At 41.8% G+C, this 23,330-nt stretch overlaps 1 protein-coding gene across 1 annotated transcript in view; it reads left to right on the forward strand.

Annotated features, from left to right (window-relative positions):
* The window catches only part of LOC137133295 (titin-like), a 189,449-nt gene that overhangs the window by 107,635 nt on the left and 58,484 nt on the right, over positions 1-23,330 (forward strand). Inside the window, 30 exon segments of the mRNA XM_067516775.1 lie at positions 114-304; positions 548-977; positions 6,267-6,572; positions 6,920-7,101; positions 7,587-7,716; positions 7,874-8,025; positions 8,106-8,253; positions 8,851-9,016; positions 9,345-9,496; positions 10,080-10,376; positions 10,780-11,079; positions 11,560-11,874; positions 11,960-12,108; positions 12,643-12,793; positions 12,927-13,208; positions 13,304-13,606; positions 14,044-14,346; positions 15,006-15,287; positions 15,510-15,697; positions 15,825-15,936; positions 16,123-16,425; positions 16,785-17,093; positions 17,315-17,596; positions 17,754-18,053; positions 18,312-18,605; positions 18,704-21,673; positions 21,783-22,103; positions 22,234-22,518; positions 22,652-22,957; positions 23,128-23,291. Coding sequence (XP_067372876.1) covers positions 114-304; positions 548-977; positions 6,267-6,572; positions 6,920-7,101; positions 7,587-7,716; positions 7,874-8,025; positions 8,106-8,253; positions 8,851-9,016; positions 9,345-9,496; positions 10,080-10,376; positions 10,780-11,079; positions 11,560-11,874; positions 11,960-12,108; positions 12,643-12,793; positions 12,927-13,208; positions 13,304-13,606; positions 14,044-14,346; positions 15,006-15,287; positions 15,510-15,697; positions 15,825-15,936; positions 16,123-16,425; positions 16,785-17,093; positions 17,315-17,596; positions 17,754-18,053; positions 18,312-18,605; positions 18,704-21,673; positions 21,783-22,103; positions 22,234-22,518; positions 22,652-22,957; positions 23,128-23,291 — 10,073 coding nt within the window.

Here is a 23,330-nt window from a genome sequence, read left to right on the forward strand (position 1 = left end):
ACATCATTTTGCTATTTAATTTGTAATGTAACTGCTTTTTAAAATCAAATATTACATTTACAAGCCCCTTACATCATACACACTATTACATTAACCAAATTTTGCATTTTTAGACCGGCCTTTTCCTCCAAGCAATATTGTTGTCTCAGACATCAAGGCAGACTCATGCTACCTGATCTGGGATGCCCCAGAAGACAACGGAGGCAGCGACATCACCAACTACATTGTGGAGAGCAGAGATGCCAGCAAAAAGAAATCAGACTTTGATGTTCTGACTGTCCACCTTATTGACAGGAGATATGGGGTAAATCAAGCTCTTATTCATAAGCGGAAAAAAAACCTAAAATTTGTCAAGCAAAAAGTGATATTTGTTCTGACTCCAGGACTCAGCAACAGGTTTTTTCCAAGAAAGTTCCTCCAGAATTCACTTTTTTCTATTTCAAATGTAGACGTCTCATAATATTTTCTGAGGGCCTTAGTTTAAGTGATAACATCATCATAGTTTTGATATTCAGTCATATTTAGCCTCCCTGTTCTGCTTCTTCAGGTCTACAAACTGGCCTTGAATGGCATCTATCAATTCAGGATCAAAGCTGAGAACAAGTATGGCATCAGCGATGGCTGTGACTCAGAGAAGGTCCAGCTGAGGGATCCATTTGGCCTCCCCGGACCCCCACGTAACCCCAAAATCATCAAGGCCACAGCAAGCACCATGACTTTGACCTGGGATCCCCCTCTCGACAACGGTGGCTCCACCATCCAGGGATACTGGCTGGAAAAGAGGGAGCGCGGTGCAGTGTACTGGGGTCGGGTCAACCGAGCTCCAGTCACCAAACCGGCGGTGAAGGGCTTACAGTACACGGTGCTCAAACTCATCGAAGGAACAGAGTATCAGTTCAGGATCTCAGCCTGCAATGCTGCAGGAGTCGGACCACCCAGCGAGGCGTCAGAGTGCCGCTTTGCCGTGGATCCATGCAGTAAGTGTGTATTTAAATGTGTATTTATTTTAATTACAATGTGTTTGTCCTCTAACCTTTTAGAGGGGATTTTTTTCTTTTTATGAATTTGACATAACAAACTGGATCTTCTTAAATTCAGGTTTACTGCCGAATTCTTTGATTATTATTACCTGTACTGATATTTAAGTGAAAGAAACAAACAGCTCAAACCTTAGGTTTTGCCACAGACTGATGTTGTTCTCTTCTGTTACAAGATGGAAATATAAGTATTAAAGGTCATATTCTGCCTCTGTGGCAGCTTGTAGCTAAAAGATAATCTGTTTTAATTAGGTGTCTTCTTAATATTTATGAAAATACTGTGTTTTTCGGACAACAACAGAGAAAATGTTTACTGTTTTAATATTTGAAGAGATACTCTGTGTTGTTTGTACTGAAATACTGACCTTTAATGTGTGTGTCATTGGAAATTTCATATACATTGCCACCTCAGGATGTCCTTTGGAACTTGTGCTGAAAGCGAAAGCAAGTTATTTAATAAGTGTAGAAAGACTGTTTACTGATTAATTGTAGCTGTTATTTTTACTTAAATAAGTGATTTCTTCACACAAGAATTAATACTTAGTCGTAACATACGCTTGTATTACACAAGCACCTGCTTTTGCAAAACATAACCAGCTAAAGTTTACAATTTCCACATTTCACTTATATTAGCTTCGTTAGCTTAGCAGTTATCCATTAGCAATGGCTTCTCTGTCTCCCTCTGTCTCTCCTTCTCTCACTTGCTCGGTGTGTCTCATGTTCAGTTTTTCCTCTGCCTCCTTCAGTGATAATGGTATATGTAACAAGTGTAAGGTTTTTGCAGCTTTGGAGGCGAGGCTCACAGAATTGGAAGCACGGCTCCGTACCATGGAAAACAACTCCGCTAGTCAGGCCCCGGTAGCTGGTGCGGGCCGACCTAACGTAGCCCCTGCTAGCTGTCCCCCGGCAGTTCCCGAGCAGCCGGGAAGCCAGTCCGGCTGGGTGACGGTTCGTAAGAGATCTAATGCTAAACAAACGCCTGAGGTTCACCACCAGTCGGTTCACGTTTCTAATCGATTTTCCCCACTCAGCGACACACCCGCTGAGAAACCGACTCTGGTAATTGGCAGCTCCATAGTCAGAAACGTGAAGTTAGAGACTCCAGCGGCCGTAGTCAAATGTCTTCCTGGGGCCAGAGCGGGCGACGTTGAATCATATTTGAAACTCCTGGCTAAGGATAAACGTAAATAAGGTAATATTATTATGCACGTGGGAGTTAATGATGCCCGATTACGCAAATCGGAGGTCACTAAAATGAATGTTGAATCGGTGTTTAACTTTGCCAAAACAATGTCGGACTCCGTAATTTTCTCTGGTCCCCTGCCAAATCTGACCAGTGACGACATGTACACCCGCATGGCGTCATTCAACCGCTGGCTGTCTAGGTGGTGTCCAGCAAACGATGTGGGCTACATAGACAATTGGAAACGTTTTTGGGGAAAACCCATGCTGATTAGGAGAGATGGCATCCATCCTACTTTAGATGGTGCAGCTTTCTTATTCAGAAATATGGCTGGTTTTATTAAACAACCAAAAGTATGACAATCCAGAGTTGAGCCTAGGATGCAGAGATCCAGTCCTACATGCCTCTCTGCAGTATCCTTACAACCATCACCCGCCCACAACTCCCAGATACCTATAGAGACTGTGTCTGTTCCCCGACCTAAATTACATAAAGTAAATATGACAACAAGAGGAGTTAATCATAATAACCTAATAAATGTTAAGACTACTCCTCTTACAGAACAAAACCCCAAAACTATTAAATGTAGATTATTAAATATCAGATCTCGCTCTTCTAAATCTCTGTTTGTAAATGACTTAATAAACGATCATCAATTCGATTTATTTTGTCTCACTGAAACTTGGTTGCAGCAGGAAGAATATGTCAGTTTAAATGAGTCAAGCCCCCCAAGTCATATTAATTATCATGTTCCTAGAAGCACAGGCTGAGGTGGAGGAGTTGCAGCAATCTTCCATTGTAGCTTATCAATAAACCCTAGACCTAAAGATATTTATAACTCATTTGAGAGCCTTACTCTTAGCCTTTCACACCCAAACTGGAAAACTAAAAAAAACACTATTATTTGTCATCGTGTACCGTCCTCCAGTCCCTTATTCAGAGTTTTTGATTGAATTTTCTGATTTTCTATCTGATTTAGTGCTTAGTACAGATAAAGTCATTATAGTGGGTGACTTTATCATTCATGTAGATGCTGACAGTAACTGCCTGAGCACTGCGTTTAATTCTTTATTACATTCAATTGGTTTTTCCCAAAATGTAAATAAACCCACTCACTGTTTTAGTCACACGTTAGACCTTGTCCTTATGTATGGAATTGAAGCGGATAATTTAACCATATTTCCTCACAACTCTCTTCTTTCTGACCATTTTTAATAACATTTGAATTTACAATAACGGACTATATAGCAGTTAGGGAAAAATTCCACTATAGCAGATTCTTAAGTGAAAAAGCTGTCAACAAATTTAAAGAAATTATTTCTTCATCATTTGCTTGGAATGGAAATTGGAATGGAAAGTAGTCTCCTTAATGTTACTCCTGCACAAGTAGATTATCTTGTTGACAATTCTGCAGCCTCACTACGTACAATACTCGATAGTGTTGCCCCTCTAAAAAAGAAGGCAGTAAACCAGCAGACGCGATCTCCATGGTATAGTTTACAAACACGCAACTTAAAACAGGAAAAACGAAAGTTGGAAAGGAAGTGGCGTTCCAGAAAGTTAGAAGCATCTCATTTAGCCTGGAAAAATAGTTTGAAAAAGTACAAAAAAGCTCTCAGTGATGCCAGAACAGCATATAATTCATCATTAATAGAAGAAAACAAGAACAACCCCCGGTTTCTGTTCAGCACTGTAGCCAGGCTGACTAAGAGCCATAGGTCTGTTGAGCCTAGTATTTCCTTAACTCTGAGCAGCAATGACTTCATGACTTTCTTTATGAATAAAATTGTAGCTATTAGAGAAAGAATTCACCAGATCCTCCCCCCAAAAATTACAGATAGATCTTCATGTACAGCAGTGCTAGAATCATGGATAAGGCCCCAATCCCTGTTAGACTGCTTTTTACCCATAGATCTCTCTGAGCTAACTTCAATTATTACCTCATCTAAACCAACAACCTGTCTGCTAGACCCTATTTCAACTAAGCTGCTCAAGGAAGCGTTACCCTTAATAGATACATTCATATTAGATATCATCAATCTATCTTTAGAAACAGGCTATGTACCACAGGCCTACAAGGTAGCTGTAATTAAACCATTACTTAAAAAACCCTGTCTTGACCCAGGTGTTTTAGCCAATTACAGACCAACATCTAATCTCCCCTTTATTTCTAAAATAATTGAAAAAGTAGTCACAAAACAATTATGTGATCACCTTCATAGGAATAATTTGTATGAAGACTTTCAGTCAGGAGTTAGAGTTCATCATAGTACAGAAACAGCACTGGTAAAAGTCACCAACGATCTTCTCATGGCCTCAGATAATGGACTCATCTCTATACTTGTTCTGTTAGATCTTAGTGCTGCATTTGATACCATTGATCATAACATTTTATTACAGAGACTGGAACATGAAATTGGAATGACAGGAACTGCACTAGTTTGGTTTAAATCTTATCTGTCTGATAGATTTCAATTTGTTCATGCTAATGATGAATCCTCCATGCACACAAAGGTTAGCTATGGAGTTCCACAAGGCTCTGTGTTAGGACCAATACTTTTTACTTTATATATGTCTCTTTTAGGCAACATTATTAGAAAACACTCCATAAATTTCCACTGTTATGCTGATGATACCCAGCTATATTTATCTATGGAACCAGATGAAAATAGTCAGTTAATAAAGCTTCAAGCATGCCTACAAGACATAAAGGCCTGGATGTCCCACAATTTTTTACTTTTAAACTCAGACAAAACTGAAGTCATAGTATTTGGGCCCAAAAAACTCAGAGATATGATGTCCAACCATATTGTTACACTAGATGGCATAAGTCTGGCCTCCAGTACTACTGCAAGGAACCTTGGAGTTATTTTGATCAGGATCTGTCCTTTAACTCACATATAAAACAAATCTCTAGAACAGCCTTCTTCCACCTACGGAACATTGCCAAAATTAGGAGCATGCTGTCTCAAAGTGATGCCGAAAAACTGGTCCATGCATTTGTTACTTCTAGGTTGGACTACTGTAATTCCCTACTTTCAGGATGCCCCGTAACTCCCTAAAGAGCCTGCAATTAATCCAAAATGCTGCAGCAAGAGTGCTGACTGGAACTAGCAAGAGAGATCATATTTCACCTTCACTAGCTTCTCTCCATTGGCTTCCCATTAAATTTAGAATAGAATTTAAAACCCTGCTTCTTACATATAAAGCTCTGAATGGTCAGGCTCCATCATATATAAAAGATCTCATAGGACCATATCATCCCAGTAGACCACTTCACTCTCAGAATACAGGCCTACTTGTGGTTCCCAGAATTTCCAAAAGTAGAATGGGAGGTAGAGCCTTTAGCTATCAAGCTCCTCTCTTGTGGAACCAGCTCCCAGTTAGGTTCGGGAAGCAGACACCCTCTCTACTTTTAAGTCTAGGCTTAAAACCTTCTTTTTAATAAAGCATATAGTTAATTATAGTTATGCTGCCATAGGCTTAGACTGCTGGGGGACCCACCCCCCAATGCACTGAGCTCTTTCCCTTCTCTTGACCATCCTCCTCTCCTCTCACCCCGCAATTGTCACCACTGTATGTCATTAACTCTGTGTGTTCTCTCCCGTAGTTGTCTTTGTCCTCCTCTGTCCCCCTCTCTCTGTCCCTTTCTGCAGGTGTCCCCCGGCTTTGAAGCTGTGTGTCTACCAGCGTGCAGCTACTGGTCCTACCAATCTGCCCGATGTTTTGTTGTTGCTTTTTGTTGCTCTGTTCTTTTCTCTCTCCCCTTTCCACTCACCCCAACCGGTCGAGGCAGATGGCCGTCCACCCTGAGCCTGGTTCTGCTGGAGGTTTCTTCCGTTAAAGGGAGTTTTTCCTCTCCACTGTTGCCTATGGCTTGCTCCAGGGGAATTGTTGGGTTCTCTTTATATATCTTTATAATCTTGACTTTATTCTGTAAAGTGCCCTGAGATGACTTTGTTGTGAATTGGCGCTATATAAATAAAGTTGAATTGAATTGAAGTGTAAAGATTGACCTTTGACCCCCCGATCTTTCTCTTGTTTAGATCCCCCCAGCACGCCTGGAACCCCCATGGTTAAAGACAAGACGAAAAACAGCATCACTCTTACCTGGAGCCCACCGGACAGAGATGGTGGTAGCCCCGTCAAGGGTTACATCATTGAAGTCCACGAGGAGGGCTCTCCTGATTGGAGGAGGGTAAACCCTGCCGATAAACTTCACCCATCCACTGAAATCACTGTCCCTGACCTGAAGGAAGGGAAAAAGTGCAAGTTCAAGATTTATGCTGTTAATGCAGCTGGTGAATCAGAGCCCGCCAGGACAGGTGACATCCTGGTCCAAGACATCCTGAGTAAGATTCACACAGAAATAATGTGGTGATTTATATGTGGATAATATCTCTAATAACTCTACCACAAACCAGTTTTCCTTTCATGGCCTCAAGACCTGTTATTTAATTTGAAAATCCAAAAGGATCAAATGTTTGGATCTCACGTTATTAGACAGTTTTAACATTCACATCTCATGAATTCTGTTCCGCATAATGATCCCTGAGATACCCAGGATTCTATGTTTTTTCATACAGTATGCACTGTTACACAGTGTGTGTTGCAGTCCAGTGCCCTGTAAAAGATCTTGACATCTTGAATATGAACCAACAATTCAGAGCATTCTCCTTTGTGTGTATTTGTTCTGTAGTTGAGCCGACTGTGACTTTGGATGTGAGCGCAAGCGACCTTATAAACTGCAGAGCAGGAACAACCATCACGATTCCCGTCACCATCACTGGACGGCCTGTGCCCAAAGTGACCTGGACCTTTGATGGAACAGCAGAGACAGAGAAGAAGAATGAACTTCACACACTTCCTGTTGATTCGGAGGTCAGATCTTCACTTAACATTTAAGAACTGTAGATTAGAATTTGTTTTACTTTTGAATAAAAGCTTGACCATCCATCCAAGGGATCTGTACAAACGAATAATTGATCAATTTAATTAGACATCATGCCACAAATCCCAGGCAGAAAAATAAATCCAAATGCTGCTTCTGTCCATTTTAGTCGTAAGGTCTCTACCACTGTAATTCACCAAAGGTTTAAAACAACTGGGGGAAAACTTGACTCTAAGCTCTTAAAGATAAAATTATTGCATTTTAAATACATACATTTAACAGAATATATTTGTGCCTGTATTAATAGTTTTATAGTGAAGAGGTGGACAGGGAACAAGTTGATATCCAGCAAATGTCCCCAGCTGGACTTAAACCAAGACCCTACAGTAAAATGGGACAGCACCCAAACCATTGGGCTACCAGGGTGCTCCAGTGACCTGTGATATCTAAGCTCATCCTATTGTTTCTTTCTTAGATCCATTCCACCGATACAACCTCTGTGGTCGTGATCCCACAGAGCAAACTGAACCACAGTGGCCGATACATCATCAATGCTGAGAGCCCTGCAGGGCACAAAGTGGTTAAAGTTAGAGTCAACGTGCTTGGTATGTTAAGACTTTCCATGTTTTTTATGTGAAACACTGATGACAATGTACAAAAAAGACTATTGCATATTGAATACTAATTCTAATAAGATAAAAGAGATAAAAATAACAAGTGACATTCCTTAACGTATTCAAGTTTTGTTCTGTGGCTCCACAGATTTGCCTGGACCTCCTCGAGACCTGAAGGTGAGCGATGTGACAAGGGGAACCTGCAGACTCACCTGGAAACCCCCACTGTGTGACGGAGGAGACAGAGTGAAGAGCTATTTTATTGAGAAGAAGACAGTGGAAGGCAAAGCCTGGACCAAAGTAAGACCCCACACATACAACCTGTGCTGTATGGTCAAAAAACATACATGTAAAGTCTGACCCTTATCCTGTTCTTCCAGGTAAACCCAGCCTGTGCTGCTCAGTCTATATTGGTTCCAGACCTGATAGATGGTCAGGACTACCTGTTCCGCGTCCGCGCTGAGAACAGCTTTGGATTTGGCCCATACCTCGCCACCATCCAGAGGACGAAAGCCAGAGATCCCATCCGTATGTTTGTTTCCTATTTTGCTCTACCATCTATTTCATGCTGGTTTACACTGGTGCCGCTCAGAATTAAATTTTTTTACTTTTATTACGTTGGACACAAATACTCGTGTTGTGACTCAAAATACTTCGCCAGAAATTTCCATCTTTATCATCATTGAGTACACATACATTTTCACATACATACTGGATTTAAATTTTGGGCAGGTGGGCAGTAGGCAGCCATCGGCTGTGTGTTTTGCTCAAGGACACACCTGGTGTGTGAGCTAGGATGTGAAATAGGAGACTTATGCATCTCAGATCGATATCCTAGGACATCGTTGTATGGTTGTAGGTTATATGTAGGCAGTCATATATACATAAAATATTAACATACAATCTTAATTTAACACTCATAAAACTTGATTTCTAGTTTTCCAGACATAATCTATTTCAAAAGGATTATTAAAAGACTAAGTGTACTTGTTCCACCAGGGAATCTCCAAATCTCCCATTTTACAAGCAATGAAACTTAAATGAATTTATTATCTCAAAAAGGGAACTTGCTTCTGCTCAGTGGATACCAGTGTTTGATCTTACAATTATTGATTGTGCCTGCAGATCCACCAGATCCTCCAACAAGGTTAAAGATTCAGAGCGTGAGGAAAGGCACAGTGACTTTAACCTGGAAGGCTCCAAAGAACGATGGTGGTTCGCGTGTTACACACTACAGTGTTGATCTGCTCTGCTGGTGTGCTGGCAGCACTCAGAAGGAGTCCTGGAGGAGGTAATACTTCAGCTGCAAGATCTGCATTACACCACTTGGTTGCTACTAACACAAATTTGACATCAGTCCAGGTTTAAATTATATTCTTTAGCATTTCGGAACAGGTCTAATTATCCTCAGGTCCATTTTGGATAAGGGACATGTCTAAACTTTTGTTTGGACTACAAAAGTAGATGTTCTTGACCTATTCTGCCGTACATCTTTGTCAACAAAAACTGAATACATTATTTGCATATTTGTGATACAAACCAATAGTTGTCTAATTTTCTTCTTACTTAACTGAGTCCATGTTTGAAAACAGCTGTTGTTAAACTGCTATGTCCTGCAGGTGCAACAGAAGAGATGTGGACACTACCAGTTTCAAGGTGGAAGACTTGAAAGAGGGAGACGAGTATGAGTTCAGAGTGGTGGCATACAATGAGGTTGGAGCCAGCCGACCTTCATCCACCGCTGGACCCATTGTCATGCAGGACCAGACTTGTAAGACCAGAACTATGAGCACTTTTATCCAAGAACATTTTCTCTATTCGTCTTATATTGTCCTCTATCACTGTACAGATGCTCACATTTGGTGACTTGTCAGTCTGTAACCTGGATTGGCTTGTTTGTCTGTTTTGTAGATCTCTGTTGTTGTCTGAAAAAATATGAAAACCACATCATACATTCATACATTCTCCTTTTAGAGTTGAATTATAGCGATAGTGAAATACCATGTTTTTGGACTAAAAGCCAGGACCTTTCCACCTCTGCTGTACAGTTTGGATCATTCTGTTTTTAAATCCTCTCATAAGTCAAACAATTCTCTGAAGTGTCAAACCAAATAGCTATATATAGTAATCCCACTACTAATGCACTAGAACTGTCAATTTGTTACATTTTGTTGTAATTGTAAATCGACAAATGCACTGATTCAGGCAAAAGTATCTACATAAATAACCTGAAAATATCTAGATTGCAAAATGTGGACACTGATTTCTTTTTGTAATCAAGATTAGATTGTAATTCTATGTTAAAAAGACAAGCAATTCATTTTAAAAAAAGAGTACATTTTTCTTTCTCACAGGTGCTCCATCCATCGAGCTAGATGAGTTCATGGAGGTCGAGCAGGGCACCGACATCAGCATAGTGGCCAAAATCTGTGGCTGTCCTTTCCCCAGGCTCACCTGGTACAAGGCTCCGCCCCACAAGTCTGATGACAAGGTGGAGGTTCAATACGACGAGCACATCAACAAGATTGTTTCTGATGACAACTGCACACTGCTGATTCAGCAGGGCAAGCGCCCGGACACTGGTCTGTACACACTAGTGGCTTCGAACACCTTCGGCAAGGCTTCCAGGGAGATGAGGCTCAACGTGCTCGGTACACACTAAAGACCACAATTTAAAATGCAATTGCATCTGTTAGCAATAACTGACACAATCATGTTTATGATATTAAAAAAATTATTTGTTTATCCAGTGACTGCTATTACTATTTTTATTATTTCTTTTTCAAAAACTACCTAATTGTTACTTAGCTATACAAATCATTTTTACAATAGTTAATCACTGTTTTTTTAGGTCTTTAGTTTTACTTTGACCTCAATAAAATGGCCAAAAAATATATAACAAAAGTGACATGAGCAACAATGCTAATAGTAAGCACCACAAAGATAACCTAGTAGTTACCCTAGTAACATTTGTACCCTGTTAAACAGCAGTTATAAGTCACTAAGAGGATTTCAGTCAGTGTCTTAACTCTTTTTGATTTACTGTGGTTGCAGGACGGCCCGGTCCTCCATCTGCTCCAATTAAATTTGAGGAGATCGGAGCTGAGAGGATCACACTGTCGTGGCTGCCACCAAAGGACGATGGGGGCTCCAAAGTTACAAACTACGTCATCTGGAGGAGGGTGGCCAACAGGAAGACTTGGGTGCCTGTCACAAATGAACCCAAAGAACGTGTCTGGACCATGGACAACCTGATGGAGGGACACGAGTATGTGTTCCGCATCATGGCCCAGAATAAGTATGGAGTCGGAGAACCACTGGACAGTGAGCCCGAGGTCGCCCGAAACATCTACAGTGAGTTGAACTGTCTCTCATTTACTGTCTACATTAATATTAACATGATTTTTTACAGTTAATAGGACATGCTCTGTAAATGCTCTGCTTATATAGTGCTTTTATCCAAATCATCCCAAAGTGTTTTTTCACTGTAGAATCACTTTAATCTTTATCCTGTGCAGGTGATGTCTACATAAAGTGGTGATTTAAAAGGGTAGTTTCATGTCAAAATATAAACTTAAGTCACTTAACATGAAAGTTCTGATAGTGGAGGGCCCTGGTAGTCCAATGGTTACAGCGCTTGACATTAAACCATGGCATCTCAACTTAATTCATCAGCTACGGACCTGTGCTGCATTTTATTCCCCCTCTCTCCCCATGTGTCCTGGCCCCCATTTGAAAAAAGTCTTCAAAATAAATGCCCCAAAACAAACCTTAGTAAAAAATCTTGGTCTTTGGTCTCCTAACCCTCGATACTTTCTGTCCATGTTCATGCAGCTGTCCCTGGTCAGTGTGAGAAGCCGACGGTCACTGCTGTCACCATGGACTCCATGACCGTTAACTGGGAGGAGCCCGAGAACGATGGTGGCTCCACGATCACTGGCTACTGGCTGGAGCGTAAAGAGACAACAGGCAAACGCTGGACTCGCGTTACTCGTGACCCCATTCGTCCCATGGGCATGGGCGAGTCGTTCGTGGTGAGCGGACTCATTGAGGGCTCCCAGTACCTGTTTAGAGTTGCTGCTATCAACATGGCAGGACCTGGACCCACCAGCCCTCCCACAGATCCAATCTTTGCCAGAGACCCAGTCTGTAAGAATCACACACTGAAATAAGACAACCATATGTTTTAAATTTACAGAACAAGATGCTAACCACATGTCCTCTACTCCCACAGCTCCACCATCTCCACCAACCCCCAAGGTTAATGATTGGACAAAGTCTACAGTGGACCTGGAGTGGATCCCTCCCCTGAAGGATGGAGGCTCCAAGATCCTAGGCTACTGGGTGGAATTCAAGGAAGAGGGCACAGAGGCCTGGGTCAAGGTGAGATGAACACCTGAACTGAGATGTTTCTGATAAGCTAACAAAATTAAGGTGTGACAAAATTGTTAATTCAGTTGAATGTGATCTATGGTGAATGCAAATTCTAATTATAACAGTACAAACACATCAGGACAGCACAAGGCACAACAGCTAAGAAAAAGTAATCTGTTTGACCTGGGAAAATTTTTTAATTTCACTTTTTTGTGTCACTATTTTCCACAATTCTTCTCAAGAGAGGCCAAACAATGAAAGCTGCATAAAAATATATTGCACCTCTTAACACAATATGGAAAATATTACCAGGTTAAACACACTTTATTTCCAAGAAACTAGTAAAAGGAATACTATTGCTTACTAACTATTGCTTACTAACTATTGCTTACTAACACTTTGAAGTAGGCACAGTGCACTTCTTCAGTCTTTAGTTTTAGAACCAAATCGTTCCCTCATTAATCTTTTGGTAATTTTTCTACATGCTGTCCTCAGGATCTGTGCTCAGGAGCAACCTTTAAACTGAAAGTTTGTCTTTTTCAGGCCAAGGAGACAGAAATCCGTGGCACTCGGTTTGTCATCACTGGGCTGAAAGCTGGCAGTCAGTACAGGTTCAGGGTAATTGCCTTCAATGCTGTTGGTAATGGTGAACCAGGTGAGGTTCCAGAGGTTCTGGAAGTCAACGACAGAACAAGTGAGTCTTCAAAAAGTCTTAGTCTTAACAGGGTTACAAATTTCTTTATCACTATTGTCTCTCAACTATGATTTTTTTAGAATAAGCACACTTTGTGAAGAACAAGAATGAATGTTGTGTTTGTTCCTCACAGTTGCTCCTGAGGTCAATTTGGATGCCTCAGTGAAGGAGAAGATTGTGGTCCACGCTGGGGGTGTGATCCGTATCATAGCCTACGTGTCAGGTCAGCCGTCCCCAGAGGTAATCTGGAGCAGAGATGGAGCTGCCCTGCCTCCTGAGGCTAAGGTGGAGACAACAGCAATCAGTTCATCTCTTGTTATCAAACCCTGCACCAGGAAACACCGTGGTGTCTACACACTAACTGCCAAGAATGCCGGTGGGGAGAAGACAAAAAATATCACTGTGGAAGTTCTGGGTAAGATGCTGTTTTTTTATGAAAATAAAACCCTGAGAAATATTAGAACAATTCAAAAAATGATTTCTTTTTCTTATTTTGGTGTCCTACCCCAGATGTCCCTGGGCCTGTTCGCATCCCCTTCACTGCTGAGAACTTGACAATTGACTCCTGCAAGCTTATTTGGTTCTTCCCAGACAACGATGGTGGCTCTCCCATCAGTAACTACATAGTTGAAAAACGTGAGGGTGAGCGTAAGTCCTGGACCTCTGTCTCCTACACGGCCAGCAGGCAGAACGCTGTGGCTTACGACCTGACCCCTGGAAAGTCCTATTTTTTCAGAGTGGCAGCTGAGAATGCAATTGGCATCGGACCATTTGTTGAGACCGCAGCCGCCATTGTGATCAAGGAACGCATGAGTAAGTTTATTTAAACATGGTGAACACTCATCTATGTCAGTATTTTAGGGAAAAATGTACTGGGAATTAAAACCTTCTAAGTTGAACCTTTAAAAATGTTAAAAAACTAGTAAAGAGAATTCTGAAAAAAATACATTTAAAGAAATCTTATAAAGAGTTAGAAGACTTAGAACGTTTTAAAAATAGTCAATTATTTTTTTTAAGTAAAGTCAAAAGTCAGGAATCATGAGTTCAATGAAGGGTATTAAAAATTGTAAGAATCTCAAGTAAAAAATAGCCAAGAACCTGGATTTTTGAATAAGGAAGAGATTTTAGGCGGTGTCAAAATGTTTTTTTTTTGGTGAGGTCCTTAACTTCTGTACAATTATCTGTGAACTGAATCACAAAACAAATTCCCTTTTTTTATAAAATTGCCTTTGCATATTCATTGCCTTTAGGTGTGCCAGACCGCCCAGAAGATCTGGAGGTCACCAGGGTCACCAAGGATTCAATCAGTGTTGAATGGAGGGCGCCAAAGAATGACGGTGGCTCAGAGATCACCATGTACATCTTGGAGGCACGTATAATTGGGAAAGACAAGTTCACAAGACTTACAAAGGAGGATTTGTTGGACAGGAAATACACATACGATGGCCTGAGGGAGGGTGACAGTTATGAGTTCAGGGTCATCGCTGTAAATGAAGTTGGACCCAGCAAACCATCGTTCTGCACAAAGCCAATCACCTGCAAGGACGAACTAGGTGAGGACTTTAAAACACTATCAGCTGTACTGATTGCTTTAAACAGTTTTGAGACTGACTGACATTATTTCAGTCTTTAATCTTTCTTTCTTTAAAGGATTTGTGAAAATCAACTAATAGAGACTTGATTATATATTTTATTAAACATTTATTATGAATTTTCATCAGAAATGCTAGCTAAAATTCAGTGAAATTTGACAGAAACAAGCCAGTTATCATTAGCAATTAGTAGGCTGTAGGTAGATGTTAAGAAACATTTCAATTTCTAATTGTAATTTAATTTAATTTAATTTAGGTAATGGACTGTCAATTTAACAAAAAATGCACAACTCCATGGTTTAAATAATTTAGAAAAATATTCAAAGAAGATGTACAAAGTCCATCTTGCCTTTTGTGTATTTGATGAAGATTATTTTGTTTAATTTTTATGTTAATACATATGCCTCTACATTGTATTTGGAAAGTTAACACCAAGAATCATTCTCCATTCTCTACATGCACAATTGGCTAATAAATCTGATTGTTACTCTCTTATCTAAACCACATTAATTACGTTCAGAACTGTGTAATTTTGTGATCTTTTTAATATTTACAGTAGCTTGGATTAAAACAGGAAAAATAGAAACACATTTGTCTAACTGCATATTCTGTTCTTACAGAGCCACCGACCATCGAGGTGGACTTCCGCGATAAGATTATCATCCGTGTGGGGGAGAGCTGCTTGCTGCAGGGCTCTTACACCGGCAAACCTTCTCCATCCATTGTTTGGTACAGAGATGACAAGGAGCTGAAGGCTGACAAACACATTATGTTTAAGAACACGAAGACCACCTTGTCACTGGGTCTCATAAAAGCAAAGCGCGAGCACAGTGGCAGATATATGGTTGTGGTGGAGAACAGCACTGGATCTAGGAAGGGAGTCAGCAACATTACAGTTGTCGGTATGTAGCCAAAACCGATGGAGAAAATTAGAGTTGATACAAGCTAGCATCATCACAAACAGACAGATTTATAAAGGTTAAGGAGATTTTATATCAAGAGAACGGTATTAAGTATAGTCCTGAATAGGGCTGAAAAACAGTCAAAGTTGATTGATTCCAACATCCCTCTTTCCTGAATTTTTGTTTTGTTTAATACCATTGGTATTTCTTTTTTCTCTGCAGACCGTCCAACGCCTCCTGTTGGCCCAGTAGTGTTTGAGGAGGTACACAGGGAGTATATGGTTATCTCATGGAAGCCTCCTCTGGACAGCGGTGGTGTTGATGTCTCTAACTACATTGTCGAGAAGAGAGACGTCAACAGAGACATCTGGACTACAGTAACAGCTGCTACAACCAAGACCATTTGCAAGGTGGGTCCAGATTGTTTTCTCAAAATCTTCAGGTATTTAGAAATTTGTATCCGACCAATACACCTTTTTTTTCTAGTGGAAGGGGATTAGTGAAATTCAAAGATCTTAACGTCTTTTTTTCTCCCAGATCACCAGGCTAACAGAGGGCAGGGAGTACATTATGAGAATCTCTGCTGAGAACATGTACGGCATCAGTGATCCACTGGAGTCTGAGGAAATGAGAGCCAAAGATCTCTTCAGTACGTTCACACATCTTGCACATCATTTTTTTATGTTTACACTTTCCTAAATTGATTTAGTACAAATAAAAATTTGCTTAACATGACTATATAATATATTACCCTATAAATATTATTTTGTATTTTTCAAATTATCTAAAGTAAAAAAATGATAAACTAGATTTTGTTCCTTTTTCCCCCCTGCAGGAGTTCCTGAGGCCCCAGAGATGCCAGCAGTCAGGGAGGTGTATGCCACCAATGCGCTGGTGCTATGGAATCGGCCTCGTGATGGGGGGAAGCCCATTACTAACTACATCCTGGAAAAGAAGGAGACCACAGCCAAGAGGTGGTCCAGAGTCACAAGAGACTCACTGTACCCAGCCACTCAGTACCGAGTCCAGGACCTTGTGGAGGGCTACGAGTATGAGTTCAGAGTTATGGCTGAAAACGAGCTGGGAACTGGAGACCCCAGTGTCCCATCTAAACCCATTCTTGCCAAGGATCCCATTGGTCAGTCTTTGCTAGTAAAGATATGAAAATTGTATTTAAAATGTGTTTGCCAAATGACAAAATGTAGTATTATCTTACATTCTGTATTTTATTGCCAAATAGGTGTTTTTGTATTTAATTAAACATTGTTTGCCTTGTGCACAAAAAGATTAAATTTGTATCCAGTATTAGCATTTATTAAAATATTTAAAAATTCTCAGTCAAATGATTGCAACAGAACAAACATATGGTACTAAAAAAAGTACATCCAACATTCTCCTAACAACTTTTAAGAGTGAAATATCAAAAGCATGTCCATCTTTTCTAACAAGTTACAAAGTCGCATTTGTAACTGACTGTCTTTTACGATATTGCACCAGTACGTCCCAGCCCTCCAGTGACTCCTGAGGCCTATGATAAGACCAAAGACACTGTCAGCCTAAGGTGGCAGATGCCCCGGCATGATGGAAAGGGCCGTATATTTGGTTACCTTGTTGAGTACCAGAAGCCCGGAGCCGTGGAGTGGATTTCAGCCAACAATAGTCCTGAAGAATGCCCTGACCTTCATTATGTGGTAAAAGGACTGAATGAGGGACATGAGTATGCCTTCAGGATCTTTACTGTCAATGCTGCTGGCAAATCTGACCCAGCCTATGTCAGACAGCACATCACAGTCCATGACCGGCTGGGTAAGAGATTCATTAGTTATCCTTCATCTCTTTGCATTAGATTTTGAAGCACATACTTTTTTAAGTTACTGCTGGCATGTCAACATTTTTATCTCAGAAAAAGTCCACGTTAACATATTGTTTGAATAATTTGTGAAGCTATTATATTTTTACTTACCTAGTTTTGGACCCTGCATACACTATAGTGTCATTTTTAAAATTATTCCTATTTCTATCTACAGAGGAGCCAGAATTGCTGCTAGATGCTAACATGGCACGTGACCATCTTGCAATGCTAGGCACTGACATCACCCTGAGTGCCAGCATTAAAGGGGTTCCAACACCTACTGTCAGCTGGAAGAAAAACGATGGGGATATGCCTTCTCATATCAGTGTTGCTCTCACCGCCACTGGCAGCAAAGTCTGCATTCCTAAGTGTGTCCGGGCAGATTCTGGCAACTACACAATCACTGCAGAGAATGCTGCTGGAAAAAAATCTGCAACTGTTGCAGTGCTTGTACTGAGTAAGTGAAACCTCTATCAGTGCAAGTATAGGCTTTGTCAGTGGTGTTTATGTAAAGATTTATATTCTTTGTGTTCATACCATGAAGAAAAAATATATTTAAAAATATATATTTTTTTTCATTTTTAAAAATGTGAATTCTACTCTAACCCATGCAGACAAACCTTCTCCTCCACGAGACCTGGTGGTCTCTGAAATAACTAGCGAGTCTGCCTACCTAACATGGAAAGCCCCCGTAGATAATGGTGGAGCTGTCATCTCCCACTATATTGTGCAGAAGAAGGATGTGGCTGCAGAAGAGTGGGTGCCCATCGCTGCAGCCAATAAGAAGCTGAGTCTTCTGGCCATGTATCTGATGGAAGGAATCCAGTATCTTTTCAGGGTAGCTGCTGAGAATCAGTTTGGCAGGAGTGACTATGTGGTGACCAAGTTTCCCATCAAGGCTGTGGATCCTCTATGTTAGTAAACATTCTAATTATTTGTCAGTTTGATTTAATTTTTGCCATCCATTGTCATCCACAAACTTATAACAAAAAACAAAAAAGTGAAATGATGACCATTAGTAGTAGTAATTTTTAAAAAGTTACCCGTTACTATAAGGGTTTGAGAAAACTTGAGTTCTGTGCCACCTATTCTTAAAAATATTTGATTTATTATTTGAAGCTTAAATCCACAAACCATCAGCAATTAATTGTTCTATCCTGGTTACCTTTCAGATCCTCCTGGTCCACCCAAGAACCTACACCACACTGATGCAGAAAAGACAGAGGTGTGGTTGGAATGGGAGTGGCCTGACCGCACTGGTGGAAGTGAAATTACTGGCTTCATTGTAGAGTACCAAGAAGAGGGCCAAACTGATTGGGTCACTTTCAAGACCGTAATTAACAATCACACCCATCTCACCAATTTGGAGGAAGGCAAAACGTACCGCTTTAGGGTCAAAGCTCAGAATGCCATTGGTGTGAGCCGTCCTGACACCAGCGTCCCCATCACCTGCCAAGAGAAGACATGTAAGATTTTTTTCATTATCAATTCTTTTGCAAAATACAATGTTCTTCTTCAGATCACCCCAAAACATCCAAATATTGTTGCAAATGTGTTCTTTTAGTGCCACCAGCTATTGAAGTTGATGTGAAGCTTATTGAAGGCCTTGTTGTCAAAGCTGGCAGCACTATTGCTCTTCTAGCCAAGATGACTGGCATCCCTATTCCCACTGCCAAATGGATGACTGATGGCAAAGAGATTGTATCAGAAGGCCGCTATCACATTGAGACTACAGGATCCTCAACCATCCTCAGTATCCCTGAGTGCCTGAGAGGAGACACTGGAGAGTACATCCTCACTGTGTCCAATCCTGCAGGTAGCAAAACCGTTGCCCTGCATGTTACTGTGTTGGATCTTCCAGGTCCACCTACTGGACCCATCAATATCTTGGAAGTCACCCCTGATTACATGATGATCCAGTGGAGAGCTCCTAAGGATGATGGTGGCACGCCCATCACTAACTATGTGGTGGAAAAGAAGGATGTGAAAAAGCCATGGGAGCCTTGGTCTGTTGTTAGCTCCAGTGGCACTACCACTAATGCCAAGGTCTCTAGGCTGGAAAAAGGTCGTGAGTACATTGTCCGTGTTCGTGGAGAGAATAAGATTGGGATTGGTGCTGGGTTGGAAAGTCCTCCCACTATTGCCAAGCACATGTTCAACCCTCCTGGGCCACCAGGCCCACCAGAGTGTTCTGATATCACAGAGAATGCTGTGACAATTGAATGGACCCTCCCTGACTACGATGGAGGAAGCCCCATCAGTGGCTATGTGGTTGAACGCAGAGAAATGACAGGAAAGTGGATACGTGTCAATAAAACCCCTGTGTTAGATGTGAGATTCAGAGTTTCAGGTCTATTTGAAGGCAATAGCTATGAGTTCCGAGTGTTTGCTGAGAACATTGCTGGTATTAGTGAGCCTTCTCCCAGCTCCAAGCCAATAAAGGCCACTCGTGCTATCACCAAACCTGGACCCCCTGCCAATCTTAAACTGAAGGACTGGAGCAAGTCCTATGCTGACATCTGCTGGACCAAGCCTACAAGAGATGGTGGAAGTCCAATTATTGGCTATGTGGTTGAGGCTCAAAAGTCAGGAACTGCTCAGTGGAACAGAACCAACAAGGACCTGATAAAAATATGTGCTTATAGAGTGCAAGGTCTCATTGAGGGAACTGAGTACAGAATCCGTGTAAGAGCCACCAACAAGGCTGGGGACAGTGAACCCAGGGAACTGGCTGAGACTGTCTTGGCAAAGGACATCCTGGTGCCCCCTGAAATTGCTGTTGATATGTCTTGCCGTGACTCTATTACAGTCAGGGCTGGTCAGATAATCAGTTTAATCACTAGGGTCAAGGGCAGACCTGATCCCGATATCACATGGACCAAAGATGCCAAAGCTTTGTCCCGGGAGAAGCGAACTCAAATTAACAACAACTACCCTCTGTGTGAACTGGTCATCAATGATGCAGTCAGGTCAGACTATGGTAAATATGCCATTGTTGCCAAGAACAGTAGTGGACAGGCACAGGCCACAATTCTTGTAAATGTCCTCGACACACCAGGAGCTTGCCAGAACCTGAAAGTGGCCTATGTGACCAAGAACTCTTGTATGGTGTCCTGGGAGAACCCTGAGGATAATGGCGGCACTGAGATCACACAGTACATTATTGAGTGCCGCCAACCTAGCCAAAGGGGATGGACCATGGTCTCCAATGACTGCACCAAGCGCCTTATAAAAGCTCCTCTTACTGAGGGTTGTGAGTATTTCTTCCGTGTCAGTGCAGAAAACAAGATTGGTGTGGGTCCACCCACTGAGACCAAGATACCTGTGCTTGCAGTTGATCCCATTGAAAAGCCTGGTGAACCCGTCGACTTCCATATTTCTGAGATCGGCAAGACTTTCTGCTTCCTCAAGTGGAAGAAGCCAGAATATGATGGTGGTAGCCGTAACTTGGGTTATCACATTGAAAAGAAACCAAAGGATGCTAAAGAGTGGGAGAGGCTGCACAAGGGTGCCATTAAAGAGACTTACTTCATGGCTGACAGATGTATTGAAAACCAGATCTACCAGTTCAGAGTTCAGACTAAAAATGAGGGAGGGGAGAGCAACTGGGTGACTACAGCGGAGGTCCTTGTTAAGGAACAACTTGTGGAGCCTGAAATAAAGATTAAACTGGATGGAACCCTTGTGGTCAAGGCTGGGGAGTCAATTCCTATTGAGGCAACAGTGAGAGGCAAACCCCAACCTGATGTAAAATGGACCAAGGATGAAAGCACAGAGGAGATTAAGAAGGGCCCCAGACTTCAGATTGAAACGGGTGTTGAGTTTTCGAAGCTGCTGCTTACCAGCGCTAGGCGCACTGACAGTGGCAAATATGTATTAACTGCCTCCAATGCCGCAGGAACCTGCTCTGCTCTTGCCAAGGTCAATGTACTGGATAGGCCTGGTCCCATCAGGGATCTAAAGGTATCTGATATTAACATCGACAGGTGCAACCTAGCATGGGAAGTCCCAGAGGATGATGGTGGCTGTGATATCTACAACTACATCATTGAAAAATGTGAAAAGAAACGGGGAGTCTGGTCGGTCCATTCCAATGCTATCATCACCAACAAAGCTAGAGTCACTCGTCTTATAGAGGGTAATGAGTATATCTTCAGGGTTCGTGCTGAGAATAAGATGGGTCCTGGACCTGCAGTGCAGAGTGATGCAATTCTTGCTACTACCCAGTTCAGTGTACCCGGTGCTCCTGAAGCACCAGAAGTCACCAAGATTGCTAAGGAGGAGATGACTGTAGAGTGGTCAGAGCCTGAGAAAGATGGAGGAAAGCCAATCACAGGTTATCTGTTGGAGAAGAAGGAAGAGCATGCAGTCAGGTGGTCTCCGGTCAACAAAGATCCAATGCCTGGAACTCGCCTCACAGTTACTGGACTCCGACCCCTCCATGACTACCAGTACAGAGTCAAGGCTGTGAATGACATTGGCATCAGCAGCCCAAGCAAGCCTTCACGTACCATCACTGCCAAGGATGTAGTTGGTATGTAACCAAAAAATAATTTTTGGCTTATGTTTGCAGTTGTGTAGTAATATAAAATATTTCTATACACAAAGTCAACATGCATTCATGTTTACCTGTCTTCCTACAGAGCCACCTGCTCCACCTACCAATCTGAAGGTTCTGGACAGCACTAAGTCCTCTGTCACACTGGGCTGGACAAAGCCTGTATCTGATGGTGGCGTTCCCATCATTGGCTATGTTGTAGAAATGAGGGCACAAGGAACTGTCAAGAAAGGAGATGATGGTTGGAAGAGGTGCAATGTAGCAGCTCAGCTGGTTGTCTGTGAGTTCACAGTCACGAGTTTGGATGAGAAACTTGTATATGAATTCAGGGTATCAGCTCAGAACCAGGTGGGCATGAGCCTGCCCTGCAACTTGGAAGGCGCTGTTGTCCCCAGAGAAATTCTAGGTGAGGACTTCATGGAACGGCTTTTATGGCTACCAAATAGTTGTACATGAAAACATGAGGGAGAAAGTGGTTTAACATAGGATGTGATATGTACTATGGCATCTAATAGCAGCACTCTTTCTTCTAACAGAGGCACCAGAGATTGACATGGATGCCAACCTGAAGCAAGGATTGACAGTGAGAGCTGGTTGTCCCATTAGGCTTTGTGCCACTATCAGAGGCAGACCACCTCCCAAGGTAACTTGGAGGAGGATGGGGATTGACAATGTGGTCAGGAAGGGAAACGTTGACCTCATCGACACCATGACTTTCCTGGTAATCCCAGACAGCACCCGTGATGACGCTGGCAAATATAGCCTGACTTTGCAGAGCCCTGCTGGAGAGAAGGCTGTGTTTGTCAATGTAAAGGTTCTTGGTAAGTCTTTTAATTACGCATTCAGAATTGTTTTAGATATTTTAACTCTAAAGCCATCAACAAAAGCTTTTATCTGTTAAAAATGACACTTTTCATTTGAATAAGAATACTGTTATAATGTTTTACCTGACAGACACACCAGGACCTGTAATGAATCTGGAAGTTACTGACATCACACAGACATCAGCCACATTATCTTGGACTCTTCCAGAGAACAATGGTGGCAGTGAGGTCACTCACTACATTGTCGAAAAGCGTGAGATTGATCGCAAGACATGGGCAACAGTCAAGGCTGAAGTTGATATGGACAAAATTCCTTTCAAAATAAATGGCCTTATCCCAGGCACTGAATACTACTTCAGAGCCACAGCTGTTAATGAGTATGGTGCTGGCGTTCCCAGAGTGACATCCACTTCCTTCCTAGCCTCTGATCCTGTCAGTACGTACATATCCTAATCACAATCGTGACACCAGCACTAAGAGCTCATGAACTCTAACAGCTATCTTATCTTGTATCATTTTTCTATTTAATAGAAGGACATTTCTATAATTTCCTATGTTTTCAGGCAATAGTCACATTTAAGATACCAGTGTGATTTCCTTTTTCAGGCAAGCCAGACCCTTGTGAAAAGATTGAGGTATTGGAAATCACCAAAAACAGTGCCATAATTGGTTGGGTGAAGCCTGCGAGGGATGGTGGTTCCAAAATCGAGGGCTACATAATTGAATATGTTGAGGTCAAACCTCCACCAGACCTTCCAGCACCTGTGAAGGTTTGTTATATCATCAAATTCATTATATTATGACTGCAT

This window comes from Channa argus, chromosome 9, assembly GCF_033026475.1.
Source record: "Channa argus isolate prfri chromosome 9, Channa argus male v1.0, whole genome shotgun sequence".
Taxonomy (NCBI): Eukaryota; Metazoa; Chordata; class Actinopteri; order Anabantiformes; family Channidae; genus Channa; species Channa argus.